The 18,860-nt window shown below is 45.7% G+C and overlaps 2 protein-coding genes across 2 annotated transcripts in view; one reads left to right on the top strand and one right to left on the bottom strand.

Annotated features, from left to right (window-relative positions):
- The window catches only part of LOC111598440 (chaoptin), a 104,819-nt gene that overhangs the window by 68,049 nt on the left and 17,910 nt on the right, over nucleotides 1–18,860 (bottom strand). The window lies entirely within an intron of this gene.
- Nucleotides 1,073–3,532, top strand: LOC111598442. Its single transcript, XM_023313683.2, has one exon. It carries the CDS (start codon nucleotides 1,254–1,256, stop codon nucleotides 3,318–3,320), a length of 2,067 nt encoding a protein of 688 aa, XP_023169451.1. The 5' UTR covers nucleotides 1,073–1,253; the 3' UTR covers nucleotides 3,321–3,532.

The raw sequence follows: 18,860 nt of genomic DNA, 5'->3' as shown, positions 1-18,860 counted from the left end.
TGCACACACACACCCGCCGCAACTGCCAAATGGCAGATGGAAAAGGGCGTGGCAAAAAAAAAAAACAAAAAAAAAACAAACAAATACCGCTGGATAATGGACACCGATGAATGCAGCACAAAAAATGCCACATATGTGTGTGTGTGTGTGTGTGTATGTGTGTGTGGGTGTGCTTACAGGACAATGGTTGCATTGAGCCGATGCTGTTATTGTTGTTGCTGTTGCAACTGCTGCTCGTTTTGAGTGCGTTTTTTGCGCGATTTTGGTTCACATGCGTTTTCTTTACACAGGAGCCACCGACTGTTCGCTTCCGCTGCACCGCTTGCACCCGCCTCTGCAATGTGTGTGTGTGTGTGTGCGTGTGTTATTACTGCCAAACCGCAGACGTCGCAGCCAAACGGTCTCATAATATTTCATGGCTGCATGCAGTTTGTTGACATTCCGTTTGCTGCTTCCTTTGCTGCTGGCCACCGTCTTGATTATGCGGCAACAGGACACGTGCAACTTGGCACCTTGTCAAACAGGATGCAGCCAGCGCAGCAACACCAGCAGCAACATCCGCATCTGCGCCGCCCAGCAGCACAAACAATTCGATTAAGAGCCAGCCATGCTTATGGGGCACTAATGAGAGCTCTCTAAAAATATACCTTAATGGTCTGCCCTCAGTGCATGGGTGCTTGAGCGTGGTTCCAGACCTGCATATAACCCATCTGATTGTCAACAGAAATACTTCCCTACTTAGATGGAAATGCAAGTCAAATAAATAACAAAATCAAATGATTATTGACGAGTATTAATTGACAGCTATAAGTGTCTATATGTGTGTGTGTCTGTATGTGTGTTTGTATTGCTGTGGGCATATCTGTGTATGTTCCCAGCTCAAGCTTAATTTGGCTGGGCTGCAAGGCAAGGGAGGCGTTATTAGGGTTATATTAAATAAGATTGGGATTAAAGCAAATATTTACTTTTCATTTAATAAATTGAATTGTTTAATGTGGCATTTTTAGCGATTACTTGGCAGCTTAACTTTTCTTTCTCCAACTATAAAAACTATATTTATTTATCGGCTTAGGTGCCAAGCAAACTAGTTTAGCTCTGACAGCTACGGAGAGTCAAAAAATCAATATATTTCATATCAGGCACTGTCTTCGTTTGCCTCTGGCTCCGAGATAACCATAAACAAATCCGTTTGCTTGGGCGCTCAAGCTTATCCATTCATTTAGTTAATATTTCGCACAAAATTCAAGTCATATATGAATATGAATGCCTCCGTTTGCGTCATGGTGACGGTGCCCACTGCTCACCAGGAGCGGGGTCAACTGAGTCTCGACAGCAAGTATTTCCCCTCCTGCAACTCCGGCTTTGCGAGCTCTGCCAGCTGCAGCTGCCCGTGGCATAGCTGGAGCACGAACAACTGCGCAGAGTGCAAGAGTTCCAGGCCGCAGAACTTTCGATCGCTGCAGTTGAAAGACCTGCCACGAACGGCACCGCTGGAGACGGTGCTGCGCCAGATAGCTGCCCAGCTGCGGCTGGAGCATGTGTTCTGGTCCCACGATGTGGCCGGCAGGCAGCTGCAGGCGCGCTTCGACCTGTTGCAGGACGAGCGCTACGAGTGTCTGCTCTATACGCTGCAGGATTGGGGCATTGGCGAGCGGCCGGGCACCCATGTGACGGCCATCAATTGCCTGGATACGCGCGTGAAATTCAGCTCGGCGCCCCGACTCAGCTGCGAATCAAGTGAAGCGGCTGCAGCGGGCGTGGCGAGTGGCGAAGCTGCTGATGCCGAAGGCGCTACTGGAACCCATGAGGGACAGCGTGTGGGCTGGCAGAGTTTCATGGACTCGGTACGTTGCCGCCTGAACGTGAATCAGGTGGTGCGTGTGGTGCGACACGATGCCACCATTAACTTTGACTTTGTGGTGCTACTGATGGCTGCCGCTTTGCTCTCGTGCGTCGGCCTGGTGGAGAATAGCTTTCTGTTCCTCTCCAGCAGCATGCTCATCTCGCCGCTAATGGGCCCGATCATAGCTGCCATATTCGGCTCGGTGATTGGCGATCGCGGTCTGCGCTGGCTAGGCATCAAGAACGAGCTGATCGGCATTGGCATTTCGGTGGTGACGGGCTTCATCTTTGGCAGCGCCATCTGTTTGTGCGGCCTGGCCCGTTTCTTTGTGCTCTCCTCCGGCTTCACCGAGGAGATCCTGTCGCGCTGCGACACGCACTCCCTGGCCATTGGCCTCTGCACGGCGCTGGTTTCTGGAGCGGCGGCGGCGCTTGGAGTACTGGGTGGCAATACAGGTTCACTGGTGGGCGTGGCCATATCCGCCTCTCTGCTGCCGCCAGCGGTCAACGCCGGCCTGCTGTGGGCGATCGCCCTATGCGCCCGCGTCCTGAACATTGACCATGAGCTGCTGCAGAGCCTGTCCAAGCATCGCGACTACTCGCAGCATCTGCACATCGAGCTCTTCGTGTGCGCCACGGTCAGCATGGCCCTCACACTGGTCAATGTGTTCTGTGTCTGGCTGATGGGCGTGGTTGTGCTGCGCATCAAGGAGGTGGCGCCAGCGGTGCAGCGAGATCAGCAATTCTGGCGCCATGACGTGCGACTGGCACGCGAGGTGGCGCTGCATGATCCCGAGCTGCACAGCGCCATCGATCGCTTGGATCTGGACGAGCGCAGGCAGGTCAATCTGGACGCACCACACTATCAGCACACCTGGTCGCCGGGCACCGTACGGCCGTGTATACGGCCGGAGGCACCTGTCAGCCAGGCCAAGGAGAACAGCCGCAACTATCATACGGTGCACGGCTTCCAAAACTTTTGCATAACGCTGCACAATCTGAACTCAGAGATGCCCAGGCAAGCCTCGCCCCCACTGCCCAGATTCTTAGACGTATTCACTCCACTGGATGCGGCCGAACGCAGCTCAGGTCCCGTTTCCATGGTCACGCCGCCGCCGCCGACAGACGCGCTGCCCACGCTGGCAGCTGGCAGCGGCATCGCCAACTATCGCAGTCTGCCCGATTTGCGTATTAGCTGCACTGCAAACGATGGGCAACGCTCACTGGAGCTATCAGATCCGGAGCCACAAACCAAGGCGAGGATGTCGCGTTGCGTGCACTGGAGCGTGGAGCGCAGGTTACAGCCACTGAACGAAGGCCCAGAACTCAGTATGCTGCCCGGCAGCAGCGTGGACTCGCAGCGCTACTCCAGCCAGGTTCTGGGACCTCTGGCGCCCGATCGCCGGTTGCGTTTGCTGGCCAAGCGTCGGCGAGAGGACACCGAGGATAGCGAGTACAAGCACGAGTTCAACGTGTAGACCGCAGCTTCAATACGCACTCAATCGCAATCGCAATCGCCCATGGCCAAGTCGGATTGTATGTATATCGGGGCAGCTGAGTACCTCAATCTGTCTGTGTGTGTGTGTGTGGGTGTGGGTGTGTGTGTACTCTGTGTGTCTGTGTGCTCGGCATTCGCTTCACTTTACTTGGCCAATAGAAAAGCCTGCGAACAGCAACGCAAACATTGAACACCGAACTTCTCTTTCATTTTGTCGCGCTGCTTTGGCTCCTGCTTTGCTTTGATTACTTCGCGTTGTCCTTGTTTGCCCAGCACTTTGCACCGCCAGCTGCGGGCCGTCGCACTTTCCCTGGACAGCGCACAAACTTGCCCCTCCCTTGACTTTGGCGGCGGCGGCACAACAAACATTTTGTTGGCTTTCAATTTGCAGGCTCCGCTCAGTGTTTCGTCTGCATTCTCGTTGCCCCCGCGTGTGTATCAATAAGTCACAACGTGAGCTCTTGTTTTAAAGCACATTGACTTGCTTTGTTCCTCAAAGGCTTAGCCCCCCACAAGTTAAGCTCATAAGTTGAGTCTGTGCTCTGCTGCGGAGTTGATAGCCATCCAATTGTTCTCATTGTTGCTTAGGCATCGCATAGATTGAACAATGCTCCAAGCTTAGCGTAGCCTATTTCATAATCCAGTCACTGACATCTGCTAATACCTGTTCACCAGCTGAAGCAAGCATATTGGCTTTGTGGCACAGCCGTCTGCTGACCTGCTGAACGGGTATTCTGCCATCGTTCGCCCTGGCTTGGTCTGCACGTCTCCCGCAGGGACCTGTCTCCCGTTATGCACAAACACTTTTCATTTGCTCCTCTTTATTTTGCTGTGCAATTTTCGTTCGTTGATTGCTTTCAGATGTTTCTTTTTTATGTGCTTTCGACTAGCTGGCTCTTGGCTCTAATAGACAAGAACAATTACGTGTTGCGTGTTGTATTGTGGCTGTGGCTGTGTCCTGTGTACCCTGGTCATTGGGCCCAATTGGCCAACTGCCTGACGTCTACTGTGGAAAAAAAGGTCCTGCGGCCCCGTGGGTGATCCTTTGATGTGCTGCTGTTGTTGTCATTGTTGCTGTTGTAGCTTAACAGTAATGTTTATTTGCCATTTGGCACTGCCGCTGTTCTCGCCACGTTACCGCATCCCATTTGCTATTTGCTGTTTGCGTACTGCAGGTGCGACATTTGTCAGGTAGCCGCAATTAGCGCCATTCGCACAGCGCTGAACCTACGCACCACGCACCACGCACCATGCAACACGCTCGTCGTCCTTCAGCAACATCCGGACACGATTAACTCGTTTTCACAGCCTGCCCACTAACGACCGCTTCAATGCACATTGCTCAAGTGCTCAGGACTCATATAATTTTATGATGCATGCGCGAGAATTTCTGAGTCCATGAGAGAAGTGGCAAAGTGGCAAAGCGGCAAAGTGGCAAAGTAACAAAGATAGCAAAGTAAACCTGACCCAGCCCAGCCCAGCCCAAACCCATTTCAATTCCCATTCTCATAGAGGTGCTAACATGTTTATGTGGCTCTTTTAGAGCCTCGTTAATGAGGTGAGCAGCTAGGCTCAAGGCGGGACAGTTGCCTTTATTTGTTCCGCTTTCCTTGCTACCTTGATTATTGCCATTAGCAAAAGATTAGTTTTATTTGGCCAAAAAGTGCTCGAAAACTGTCGGCTGCTCATCGACAGGACAACATCAACTATTTAGTATCAAACAAGTCGAGTAGCCTTGCCCTCAGCTATTTTAATGCATTTTCATGCCCAGACTCTGTGACAGAATATTAGCTCAAGTTGCACGTGCCTCTACCTGAGAATGAGATCGAACGCAGCATCAAACTCTTATGATTTAAGCATAGCTTTTAAGTGCAAAAACTATTTCTGTATAGGTTGCAAGCTGACTAATTTAATAAACAGCTTATTGCAATTCCTTTGCCGCGCTGTTGGGAAGAGCTGCAGCTTAACCCGGACGATGTTGTCTTGCGCCCTGCTCTCAGTGGGCTGTGACTGTGCCTGTATCTGCTTTATGCTGCTCTAAAGCAATTTTTCTATGCTGCCAACTTCATCTGAACTTCTTTTGCAACAAATTGTGTTGGCTTTGTTATTGTTGGCTGCATTTCGTTTTAATCTTGCCGCAGCGCAGCGCAACTGGAACTCGAGTCGGGCCAGCAGCCAGTGCCGACTCCTGGCACTGTCAGCATTGTCCTTTGAAGCGTTCCCTGTTTCTGGTCTTACTTGTAAATTATGTGTTTTAATAATTTACAAAGACTCAAAAACTGAAGCACTTTGCTTATAATCTTTTTGCCGTCTCTCTCACTTTTGATAGCCCTAATGACCAGCAGCCGGCACGCAACCAGGCAGCAGCAGCAGCTGGAGCTCCAACTGTAGCTAAATGCAAGCCTGTAAATAACTACAAAAGACACAGATCCGGCTGGAATGGCATATAACGAGCAAAGTCATACAAAAATGCTTCCAAGTAGTAACTTTTAATTTCAAAAAGGGACCAGCCCAGATCGCGCTGGCATTGCACCAAGTTTTCATTCTGTGCGCGGATGCCTTTGTGCACTCGACGCAACTCAGTTGACCCCTTCAATTTGCTTAAAACAGCTTTTGTCAGACAATTATTAAAGGTGCCTCAAAAAGCTGTGTAGACTTAGAGAAGGATTTCCATCAAGCATAGTTGTGTGGGCTGTGACCGAAGAGCAAAGAGTCTGAACCGGGCCCTCGGCAATAAAAAGTATGTAAATAATAATAATAATGTCAATAATTGCTTTTAACATTATAATTAGGACAATCAACGTTCGCCTTGATACATCATTTCCAAACTCCAATCACAGAGATAAGCAGTTGCTTGTTAGCTGGGCTCAGTGTCTCGAGCTCTTCCTCAAGTAATCCACATATGAAAGCCACTCAAGTGGCCTGCCTCCTCGAATTAGTTTTGGCCAGGCACAAATCTATTTAATTAAAGATTGAGCACTTGGCATTTTGTTTATCTAGTATATATTGAAGTGTTTAGCACATTGTCAATTTGTCAGGCAGCGAGCTTGGGCTCTGTTTAAGGTGTAGCTCTAATGGTTTCTCATATTGCCAGGGCACGTTCCGCACTTGAGAGCACCTGGCCGACTGGCCGGCTGGCTACCTGGCTGAGTTACGATTGCTTACAACTTAATTATCTGCGACGATTACAAGCCGGCAACAAATCTAAACTGGAATGTCCTGCATGTCCCAGGCGTCCGCCGTCCTGTTTGTCCCAGCTACGTGTCCTGTCAGCACATTTGTCTACGTGGCGTATGAATAATTGCAAATGCCAACAATTGGAACATTTGTCGTCGGCATTGTTGTTGTTGCTGCTGCTGCTGCTGAAATTCCACAGCTCTCACACATGTACGTACGATGTTATTATGCACATGCAAGACTTTTCTTTCACACACCTGCCTGCTCGTGTGTGTGAGTGTTTGAGTGTCTGAGTGTGTGTGCGACAATTTAGATAAATAATTCTGAATGTTAATTGAGTGTAAGAAATTTAAGACTGCCAAGAGTTTTAGACTCTGCCTTTTGTGCATGTGCAAATTAATTAACTGAATTATTAAGTGAACAGCAAAATGAGCCAGGCACACACACGCACACGCACACACACACACACACAGATCGACCCTGTGCACATGCTCATAGAGAGAATATTATAAATTATGCTTTTATTATATGCTGTAAGTTATTAAGAACAATAATGATGATGTCCGGCCATGTGCTGGCAGACCGAATAACACACTAACATAAACACACACACACACGCACATGTAAATCATATACATATGCCTGTCTCTTGGCATTTGGCATTAATTGCGGCCTAGCACCAACAAAAATTACCTGCCCAACTCCCCACGCCGTCTTCCTGCACAGACCACGCCCACTTGGCAGAAACTGAGCAGAGCTCGTGCATTAGGCAAAACAGAACAGAGCCAGCCACACAGCTAGCTCTTGGCCGGTGTCCACGTAGCCATTTAGCTGATGGCAAGCATTAAGCAATATTTATGACACGCCACCGTCCGCTCACGCACAGTTTTTGGTCCAGCGGCAAGCGAGCAAATTGCAAAGGCAGAGAGAAGCAAAGGCAAAGGCAACGGCAACGGCAACGGCAAAAGTAAATGCAAACGCCAAATGCTTATTTAATGAGTTAATTATTTTTTTGTATTTATTGCACTGCCGAAATATGCGAATATTAACGAAGTAAACGTGAAAATATTTGCAATTAAACGCTAAGCACAAGTCCATTAAATATTTTATTATTTATTTCTTGTTTTTCTTCCTTCTACTGGGGCTGGGCTGCAAATTAATATTTCTATGAAGGGCAGCTTTGTCCAGGATTTATTATATTATAAAGAAATTCTATTCAATTTAAATTAACATCAAACTCAAAGAGATATGTTTGAGTGCTGATCGTATTAGTAATATTTCGGAGAGAGAGAGTGAGAGAGAGAGAGCGCATGCAAATTTAATTAATTGAAATGTTTAGTGGCAAACGAAGAGGTCAGCAGCCGAGGCCAGGCGAGCCAGTAGGCCTGCTGTGTTCTGGCTTGGGCTTGGCCGAGCCTCAATCGATCAGGCAATTATTCAGGCGCACATTTATTTATTTATTTTAGCCATTCGAGGCTGTAAGTCGTGACTCATCAGCAGTCAGTCAGCACTTGGCAATTGGCACTTGGCACTTGGCACTCGCCACTCGGGAGCTGCGACTCGGTTGGCAGCACACAAAATATGTTTGCTATTTAATTGCTCTTCTGCCAATTTCCGTGTCGAGCGGGCAAAACGCTTTTAATTACTTAACCGGAAATTGGCAATTAAAGCGATTTAACGGCCCACATGCATGAGAGACTGCACAGAATTCTCATTTGCTTCCAAAACTTAACCAATGCCATCAGCAGCAGCAGCAGCAACAGCATGACTCCACTCGCGGCTCGTAATCAAGTTTTAAATGGCCACAGCAATCTTCTACCCCTATCAGCCTGGCTCTCTACCTCTCTACCCGTCTCTGGTCAAAGACAACACAGCCCACGCTGGCCCACGCCAATTGGAAGTTTGAAGCCCACTGAAAGGTGCTGCCAACTCGTTCATTGTTATTTATTGTGTTTGTTGTTATTGCCGGCAATTTATTTCAATTTCGCCGAGCTGCAAACTTTTGTATTGTCATTGCCAGTGAGCGGACGCGCGTCTTTTTCCAATTAGAAATCGCTGGCTGGGGTCGCCAGCACCCGGCGGGAGCGTGAGCTGTAGTTGGGGGTTGGCTTCGCAGGCCCGGGCATAAAAACTCATTTAACTTTTTTGGCCGGCAAACGTCAAATGCTTTGGCTTGATGAGCGCCGCGTGTAATACACAAAAGTTTTTGGCAGGTGGTTAAGACGGGGCGCGGGCCACTGAGCTGCGATAACTGTTGCATAGTTTTGGGGGCGCTGCATAATTAATTATTTGCCAGCAGCCGCAGCAGCTGAGAAACTTGCCGATGCCAAACGAAGCGAACCAAAACGAAATCAGTCGAAATGAGATGCGAGGCGGGGCGACGCGCTGCGCTGCGATGCGATGCGATCCGATGAGTGTAAATCTGTTGGCATTTGACAAAGGAGGATGGGGCCGACTGCCGAGGGCAGCTCTGACCAAAATTTCGAATTTGTGGCCGCAACTTGGCAAGCAAATAAAATAGAAAATTGTTTGCCTTGACTTTTATTTAGTTGGACATGTCCGTCGGCAGTTCGGGCGGGTCGAGCGGCGCTGGTGCGTGGCTTTGCGTTTGCCATACTGCGGCTAGCCGCTTAATTTCTGGCGCGACTTGCAATTTGCCGCCACATTGCAATCCAAAGTTGTACGTGAAACTTTGCAACGGTCGAGCCAAGTATCCAACTGCCTTGGACGCACTCTAATTTCAATTGGTGCCAGCTAATATGCTGCTGTCCAGCCATAGCCTCGCCTCTACCTCTCCCACTTGCTCCCTCTCTCTCTCTATCTCTCTCTCTCTCTCTCTCTCTCGCCAGGCACTTGTCCAAATATCTTAAGTTTATCGCGAAAGTTGCGCGCAAAACGTCAAATGAAATTTATACAAAAATTGCATGTGAAAAGTGTCGAGAAGTTTGGCTAGCAAAACGAATACTTAGAGAGCTCACCTGCCAGCTGAATATAGCTGCAGATCCGTGTCACGGACTTTCCCTGAACAGACACATTGTTTACCCTCAACTTACCAGGCTCTGAATCATTAAGAGGGCATTTTTATATTTCAAAGAGTGTTGAACTCGCAGGGTATTTGAAAGAAAGAAACGAATCTGCATAACTAAGACAAATGCTAGAAGGCAGAAGACTGAAGACTTCAATATATCATCCTCAATTCTTATGACTAACCATTAAAGCAACCTCTATTATAGATAACTATTAAAGACAAGTTTCAACCACATGCAAGTGCCAAAAGTTCAGCTTCAAAATCGATTCCAGAATATGTCGGCAGATATGAATGTGGCATAGTTAGCATATAAACACATATCTATACTTCAATTAAAATAAGTAAATTCCAATATTAGGCAAATATATATTGTATGTTGAGGCAGTCTAGGGCTGTGGACTGCATGACAAGCTGTTGCCCAACGTCAAAGCTATCATTTGATTGGCATTTGCCCTTAGCATTCATAATTGATTGATTTAGGTTAATGTTTTTGTCCAGTTCGCTTGTATAAACAATTTAAGGATTTTAATTGCTTGATAGCATGGCAAATGCCCTCAATAAAAGCGACATTTAAATATTTTGTCAAAGGCGCGAGCAAAAAATCTCTTAATATTAAATGGCATCCGAACAACAACAATTTGATATTCGATACATTTTCGGGGCCGGCGAAAAAAAATGTAAAACCAAATCTTGTGCAATCGAGTTGATTGTCAAACAATTTGCGAGTGGATTCTCGATGGTTAATTAATCGGGCTGGCCATTGAAAATGTTTGCACCATTGTGGGACGCCGCCTGCCTCCCATAGCACGTACACAATTTATGTAAGTTGCGCCCACTTCGCTATGCCCCCGATTCCCCACCTTGCGACGACTTCCTCTCCCCCGCCGCCCGCTCCGTCTGCCCCGCTCTCTTCGTTTACTTTTCGCGCCAATCGACGTTCGTCATTTACATTTTGTTTTGCTTTGTTTTGTGTGCAATTTTTTTTTATTCAATTACGTTTTTTGGATGGGTTTTTTGCAAGCGATACGAAAGAAGAGGCGCCGTGCGTGAGTGTGCTTTCGTTATTGTTGTTGTTGCTGTTGTTGTTGTTGTTTTGTATTGCGAATGATGCAGTTCTGTAGCTGCTCCGTGGCGCGTTTTGTAATATTCCCCGATGTCAGTTTGACGCAAAAACTTTTTGCGCAACAGCAAACTGGAATCACAACAGCAACAGCAGCAGCAGCAGCAGCACTGCCAGCAAAAAGAAGCTAACGTTTTGGCATTTAATTGGAAAATGAAATTTAACGCTTGTGCAATGCACAGAGCGAACGTGGCGTATACGCGATGGGCTCGCTTATTTCAGTCAGAAGCAATTTGTGGCGCAATCAGCGCGCTGCCGTCAAAGCCGCCAGGTAATATTCGAGCATAATATATATTTAAAACATATATATTTTCTATCCCAACGGTCCCCACTTAGAAGCTGACGTGTCAAGTGCTCACTCAGCTGTCTCTCTTGAGTTCTGCAGCACAACTCTGTCCCTGCAGCTCTGTCCGAATGTCCAAGTGTCCGGCTGTCCAGCTGTCCGGCTGTCCGGCTGTCCGGGTGTCCCATTGCCTGTGCAATTTTGCGAAATGACTGGGAATTCATTTGACAAATTGTGCTTGGGCGCGGGGCACACAAAGTCAAAGTCAAAGCAGATACCCAGCTTTTCTGTCTGCATTCGTTTCGTGCTCTGTCATTGGTTAAACAAGTGGCAAAATTAAATTTAACAATCTCCTAAGGGGTAGGACGGGCGCACGGGCATGCAGCGTGAGCTGATGCCACATTGTTTAAAGTGCTTAACAAGCAGCTGACCGCACACCTTGCCTGCCTCTCGGCCAACAACTCGCTGCTGCAAACTCACTCAAAGAAGTGGCATGAAAAATGAAATGAAAACCAACAAGTAACCACAATCATTGCTCGACTCGCCACTCGTTAGCAGAGACAGCAACCGGCAGTGGCAGTGGCAGTAGCAGCAGCAACAGTGCTACTGTCCCTTGCACTGCCCCCTGTCAGGGCGCTGAACTCATTTGGCTTTGGTGTTGGTCTGCTTAGTGCTTGGTGCAAAAGTGCTACAAGTGCAGGCCACTCCGTCAACCCGTCTCACTCAATCCGTCCGTCAGTCAACATCCCTCACTCACTCACTCACTCTCTGCCTCTCTCTCTTCCGTTTTGCAGTCATTCAAGTTCAGGCTGGCTTTTGATTTGTGGCACTGACACTTCTAGCCTTGGAATGGGCTTTGATTTTGCGGTCGCTCTGCCTGCCTGCCCCTCTGCCCACATCTCCGTCTGTCCGTCTCAGGCAGCACAGCCCGGCACCGCATGCACCACTCGCATTAAGTAATTACTTTCTTGTGCTGCAGCCGACGAAATGCGGACTCATTGGATTGGTGCGCTGTGCCTCCGCTTAAAATACGCATCCGACCCGTAAACAGACAAAGTGACCTGCACTAATTAACGAGTCACAAATGCTAAAAGTATTACACTCGAGGGCGCTGTGGGCGTGGACCACTTAAAAAATTGTTCTATCAACACATTTCACTTATGCTCGTCAGCTCTAATTGTGCTCTTAGATCTGCTGTCACTCGATTGGATTGATTTATACAATTTTCACAATGAGTTTTCCTTTTGCTTTTTAATTTGAGTGAAATTCAAAGCTACAAAATTTCTTAAAGAATTTGGAAAAATTAACAAAAAATTTCATATATTTTAAAGTCTGAAAAAATAGTCATAAATCGTTTGTGAGGAGTAAAATTAATAGCAATTCTAAGTGACTTGGCATTCTGGTCGAAAGGAATTTTGACTTCTTATCAAAACTGACTTAAAAAATCTTTGAAATTCTTTTTTAACTTAAATTTCATTTAGATAGAAAATTATGTTTATTATTGCATTTTCTACACTGCATCCAAATACTTCTACCTTTTTATATAATCACCGGAGAGCCGAAGTCTTCAATAAAATATTTCTATTTCTTTACATAATCATCTGAGCGACAAAGACTTTAGTTATGTGACCAATTCATTTTGTTATGTATATTTTTGATAATATTTCCAGTGAAGCAGCTAACTGGGCTCAAGTTGACGGCGACGCTTTCTATTTATGCTGCTCCGGTCGTTTCTGGCTCATTGGCAAAACAGTTTTCCGTGCTGATGTAACATACGCCTTGCATTGGATTATGACTGCAAATGTGAAACAATTTGAGCAGCCGAACAACATAGACATGCTTAACTCGAGGGCTATGCGGGGCTGGCTGGCGGCTCTTTGGTGAGTCGAATGCCAAGGATGCTGCCGGAGCTGCTGGTGCCGTTGTTGGCAATTGGCAATGCAAAGGAATAACTTTGCTTATTGCATTGAAATGCAATTGAGAATCGCAGCTGTGTGGAGGCGGGGCACAGGCCCGACAATATCTAGCACATATTTTTGTAAAGCCAATGCGAAATAAATTTTGCACAGCAGCAGCCAAAAAGCGGAAATTTCCTACATAATTTCGTTGGTGTATTTTATTATAAATAATTTTTTCTCATATTTTTCGTGCTAGCCAGAGCCAGCGTCAGGCGGCCAGCGACTGACAGCTGAAATCAGCTGGAGGGACTGGTCAAAAAACTTATGACCACTCAATAAGTGGAAGCAGAGCAGAGGACACGCCGGAGCAGCTGATGAAAATATGTTAGCTGTGAAGGATGGCAATGGGACAGCGGATGAGGGGGCGGGAGGGGGCTGGCGATTCCGATGCTGAGCGAAATATAAATAAATATAAAGAAAATAAGTGCATGCCACAACCAGAAACACTCAAAGTTTATGAAATGCGCGTCGCCGCCAAAGTTTCCTTATTTTTTCAGCATTTTTTCTTTTTTCTTCCTTTGGCTTTTCTTTGCGTTGCCTTTGCTCCGCTGGCCGCTACATAAAACAAAGTGGAGGCCAAGGATTAGGACACATGTGTGTGGCTCTGTGTATGTTTGTGTGTGTGTGTGTGTCTGTGTATCGCCAATTACTGTGTCTGTTTGAGCGTACAAAGCGTTTTATGAACCAACTCCGGACCTGATATACCCGTCAACAGCCGCGTCTTCCTCTTCAGTTCCCGATCTGACACACGCCGTTGATGCTGGACGGCTCGCATTTGGGATGCAAGACACGCCGCCTGGACTTTGTCGAATAACTTGCCGCCGTGGTCGACGTCGTCATCTTTGCTACTATTACTCTTAGAGTTTTTTGTATTTTTTTTTTCGTTTTTCCGTTTTTGATTTTATTGCCGATTGACCAACTTTTTAGGTCGATTGGCTCGGCAGTTGGCAGAGTTGGCTCGGCCAAATGACAAGACAGTTGCCCTAGATAAGCATTGCAGATGTTCCATCGGACACACAAGCTACCTGATTGGAAATGGACAGGTCGCGGCCTTTGAGCAGTTAGATGTCCGACTGCCAAGTACATGCGATTAGAGTCTAAAGTGACCCAAGTCCTGCTGAAACTTAATGCCATGATAGCTGCTCAAAGTCCAACGAAAGCCATAAAAAATAACGAAGTTTCAATTTATCGATTAACTAAATCCCCATAATGACATTGGCTTGCATGAGAAATGACTCCGAGTTGCGGAAAGTTTTTAAATCATGCATCCTTCTCGGTAGAAGACTTTCAGTAAAATAATTAAGTACTGAAGTTATGTACACAATATTTTGTTGAGTTACACTTTTTATGAGCAGCATTGCTACCAGCTGTAATCTGTGTTAAAACAAACCAAGCCCCAATTATCGAGTTAGGGCAACATCTTAGGCCGACCCGCAACATCAACATTTGTTAAAGGGCAACAACAAAGTTACGAGCTCCGCAGGGACTTAAGGCAGTCCGTAGACGTTTCGTAGAATTCAACTTCTCTAAAGTGAATTAGGCCAGGAGACTGTGCCGAAACAACTTTACGCGCAGCGTAGCCGGGGCTTTGGAATTAGCATCGGAATTAGAATCAGAATAAGAGTCAGAGTGACGTTCAGCTTGAGAATCTTGAATCAGCCGAAGCTTAAAACAAAAGACAAGTTGCGTTGAATTTGTAACGTTGCTTCCTGGCCTCACATGATGCACGACAACAATGCCACAAACACACAGAGACACACACACAGCCACATACACAGCCACATACAGGTAGGTCTATGCTGAGCAGCATAATAAATGCGTGATTATTTGTAGGTTTTATTAGGTGAGCGCTCAACACGCCAGCGGGTGGTGGCAGCCACAGAAATTGACAATGGAGGCACTGGTGAGCTGGGGCAGAAGTTGTGGGCAACTTGGGCAGTGCCACAAACAAGCGAAGTGCACATGGAGCAGAGCAGAGCACAGTATGGGCTAGAGTCAACCGGAAGCCAGCTGCCATGAAGCTGCACTGTGGCAGCCAAAGGAATTGAGGTAATCCTACCAACAGAGTCCTCGGCACAGTCGTAACTAGAATTTGTTTTCCATGTCGAGCAGCTGAAGCGGCGCCTCAAGTGCCAGCTCTGCTTGGGCTTGGGCTTACTCTATCGCTCGGGCTCGGGCTCCGGCTGGGGCACAACGAACTCCGGACGGCTAACGGAAGCAGACAATGCCAGACATTGTTTATTACACAAAATAAGTTATTGTTAATAAAAATGTTACCTGTGCGCGGGCGGCAAGCAGCAGGTAATACCGTTGGAGATCTCAATACCCAGCAGTAAATCCCACACTGATATGCTGCCGGCATTGGGCGGGTGGGCGTACTTATGTAGAAGGACGTCTCCTTATTCATTGTTTGTTTGCACAATTTGTGTGCAAGTCTCCGGCTGTGCTTAGCCTAAGCGCCACCCAAGCAGTTCCTCATTCTCGGCCAACACGCCCCACCGTCACATGCCCCCCTCCAACGACCAACACCATACAAATCCAGCCAATTGGTTGCCGTCTGCAAGTGAGCTTATGGCCCGGCATTACCGCTGAGCCAGAGCCACCTGTTGCTGCCTGCCTCAGATACACCCGAAGATAACCCCACTTGCCGACGCCTTCTTCGCTCTCCAGCTTGCAGCTTAGACGCTGTGGCGCGTCAAATTAACTAAGCTTCTCCTCGAATTCGCCTTTATTTTTGTGCCATCGCATGCTGAGTTCCTTCTCGTTCCAAAAGTGTCTCTATCTATTACTGCTATGACCAAACTGTTACTGTCCTCCAGACAACTCTGTTGACTCTGTTGATGTTGCTGCATCTAGTAATGTGACTCCGATATTATTACTATTACTATTACTATTACTATTACTATTACTATTACTATTACTATTACTATTACTATTACTATTACTATTACTATTACTATTACTATTACTATTACTATTACTATTACTATTACTATTACTATTACTATTACTATTACTATTACTATTACTATTACTATTACTATTACTATTACTATTACTATTACTATTACTATTACTATTACTATTACTATTACTATTACTATTACTATTACTATTACTATTACTATTACTATTACTATTACTATTACTATTACTATTACTATTACTATTACTATTACTATTACTATTACTATTACTATTACTATTACTATTACTATTACTATTACTATTACTATTACTATTACTATTACTATTACTATTACTATTACTATTACTATTACTATTACTATTACTATTACTATTACTATTACTATTACTATTACTATTACTATTACTATTACTATTACTATTACTATTACTATTACTATTACTATTACTATTACTATTACTATTACTATTACTATTACTATTACTATTACTATTACTATTACTATTACTATTACTATTACTATTACTATTACTATTACTATTACTATTACTATTACTATTACTATTACTATTACTATTACTATTACTATTACTATTACTATTACTATTACTATTACTATTACTATTACTATTACTATTACTATTACTATTACTATTACTATTACTATTACTATTACTATTACTATTACTATTACTATTACTATTACTATTACTATTACTATTACTATTACTATTACTATTACTATTACTATTACTATTACTATTACTATTACTATTACTATTACTATTACTATTACTATTACTATTACTATTACTATTACTATTACTTTACTATTACTATTACTATTACTATTACTATTACTATTACTATTACTATTACTATTACTATTACTATTACTATTACTATTACTATTACTATTACTATTACTATTACTATTACTATTACTATTACTATTACTATTTCTATTACTATTACTATTACTATTACTATTACTATCAGCTTAACTTTTTCATAACTTTTAAGCTGCTACTTTTGCTGTCGCAGCTATTAGTCGAGGGCTTTAAGTTCCGGCATTTCACCCACCTGGCCGCACCTTGACGCGCTCCCCTTGCAGGCAACTACGAGTCGCATCGTTGGAGCTGAAAATACTCTTGACTTAAAAGGGGCCTCTGGCGTAACATGAAATTACAAATTTTGGCAGCACTAAAAACCCAAATTGTATGCGCGAGTGCATGTGCATGTGTGTGAATTTGTTGTGTGTGCGTGTGTGTGTGGGTGCATGCGCTCAACAGGAGTCTTCAAAAATGCGCGCATGTCGCGAGCGCAAAGTTTATTGCACCATATTTTCTCGGCCGGCACACGCACACGCACAAGCAGCCAGCACGCATACATAGGCAGACACACACTCGCCCTGACACACATGTGAGCTGTACGCACACTCGCATGCAGTTTTTATCACACACAAGCAACGAAAATATTTGTCTTGGTCCTTTTTGGCGTGCCAACTTTGCTGGCAACTGGCAACTGGCAACTGGCAACTGGCAAAAATTGTAGGCAAATTTCGTCGAAAGCCGACAACAGGACGTTCTCGGGACAATTTTGGCGATTTACGTTGCCAGCACCAACATACACACACTCACACTCACACACACAGAGATGCTTTGAAATATGGCTGGCAATGGACTGTGAGGCTGGGGCCCCGTTTTGGGGGCGTCTCTGCACTCCGAGTTGCGATTGCAGTCTGGTGCGTTTTGTTGCCGGTCGCAATGCGACAATTAAACACACACAGCAGCAGAAAGCTGTGCTCCCTGCCCCTTCCCCTCCCCTGCCCCACCCTTGCTCCAACTGCCTCATTTTACTCGCCTCCATCCCTGTCTGCACTGTCAACACTTTCAGCGTGCGCCCGTGGTGCGGCCTGCCAGCTGGAAGCGGGACAGCTGGCAGCTGGCAAGCGGCTCAGCGGACTAACGACAACTAACGAAGCTAAACGCATGCAAACAGCAAGCCCAAATGCATTTAAAGGGATGCCCAAAAACTGTGCAGAGCCCCAGCCCCAAATGAATGTTGCTGATATATCGAGTGTGCAACGTGCAACCAGAAAGCACAAAAAACCAAAAACAAAAACAAAAAATGCTGGAAAAACAAGATTCTAATACGAGCACCTAACGCCACATTGCCAAATTGCAGTTGGCTGAGAAATTTGTTGGTCAAAAGGCAGCAGACATTCGCACGAGTTATGGTTATAGCCATGGCCAGCAGACGCAATGCTCATGTTAATTGAAAGCACAGCCAAGATCAGGCTCCACTTTCGTGGCTATGTAAATAGTATATATATTTTTTGTTTGATCTTTTGGCGTTCAATTCAGCTGAAAGTAGATTGAAGAGTTCGGCAAAGCTCGAAACGTTCCACGACTGTCTGCCTGCCTGTGGAACCTGTGAGCCAATTGGCTTGAGGACAAAGAACTAACACTGGCTGCTGCACTGAAGAACATTCGTGATGCCATAAAAAGTGTGAATGAAATGTTTATCAAGCGCCTTGATTAGGCGCGCTGGGCCACGGCGAACTGGAGCTCTTAAGTAGTGATTAACACGCCTCAGAATTAGCTGTAGTCGTTTAATATGGCCCTAATTAGTTGCTGGCGTGAAATTAATGAGTTGGCCAGCTTATGAGGCTGGCTAATTAGCATTAATTAACATAAGTGCGCTGCCCGTTGTTTGCAACGGTACAATTGTTAAAATAAAGGCACCGCAATCAATTTGCATTGCCAGCAGATTGGCGCTCAGCCTCACCTGCCATGCCATTTGGCTGAACTGTGGGCTAAATACCTATGCAGCTGCTGGCAGTTTGTATTGATGAATATTTGAAATTAGATTGCCCCAGCAAGGACTGCAGCTGACGCTGTCCGTCAGTTGTTTTGGCTCAGGGATCGGGCAATTAATCTTTGTCCCCACAGCTGCTGCTGCTGACTGACTGTGAGCCGTTGCAGGCCGCACACTAGCATTTGCATCAATGTTCATTTGATGT

This window comes from Drosophila hydei, unplaced genomic scaffold (assembly GCF_003285905.1).
Source record: "Drosophila hydei strain 15085-1641.00,03,60 unplaced genomic scaffold, DhydRS2 tig00000211-arrow-pilon, whole genome shotgun sequence".
NCBI classification, from domain to species: Eukaryota; Metazoa; Arthropoda; class Insecta; order Diptera; family Drosophilidae; genus Drosophila; species Drosophila hydei.
This window is presented reverse-complemented; position numbering and strand designations above follow the sequence as displayed.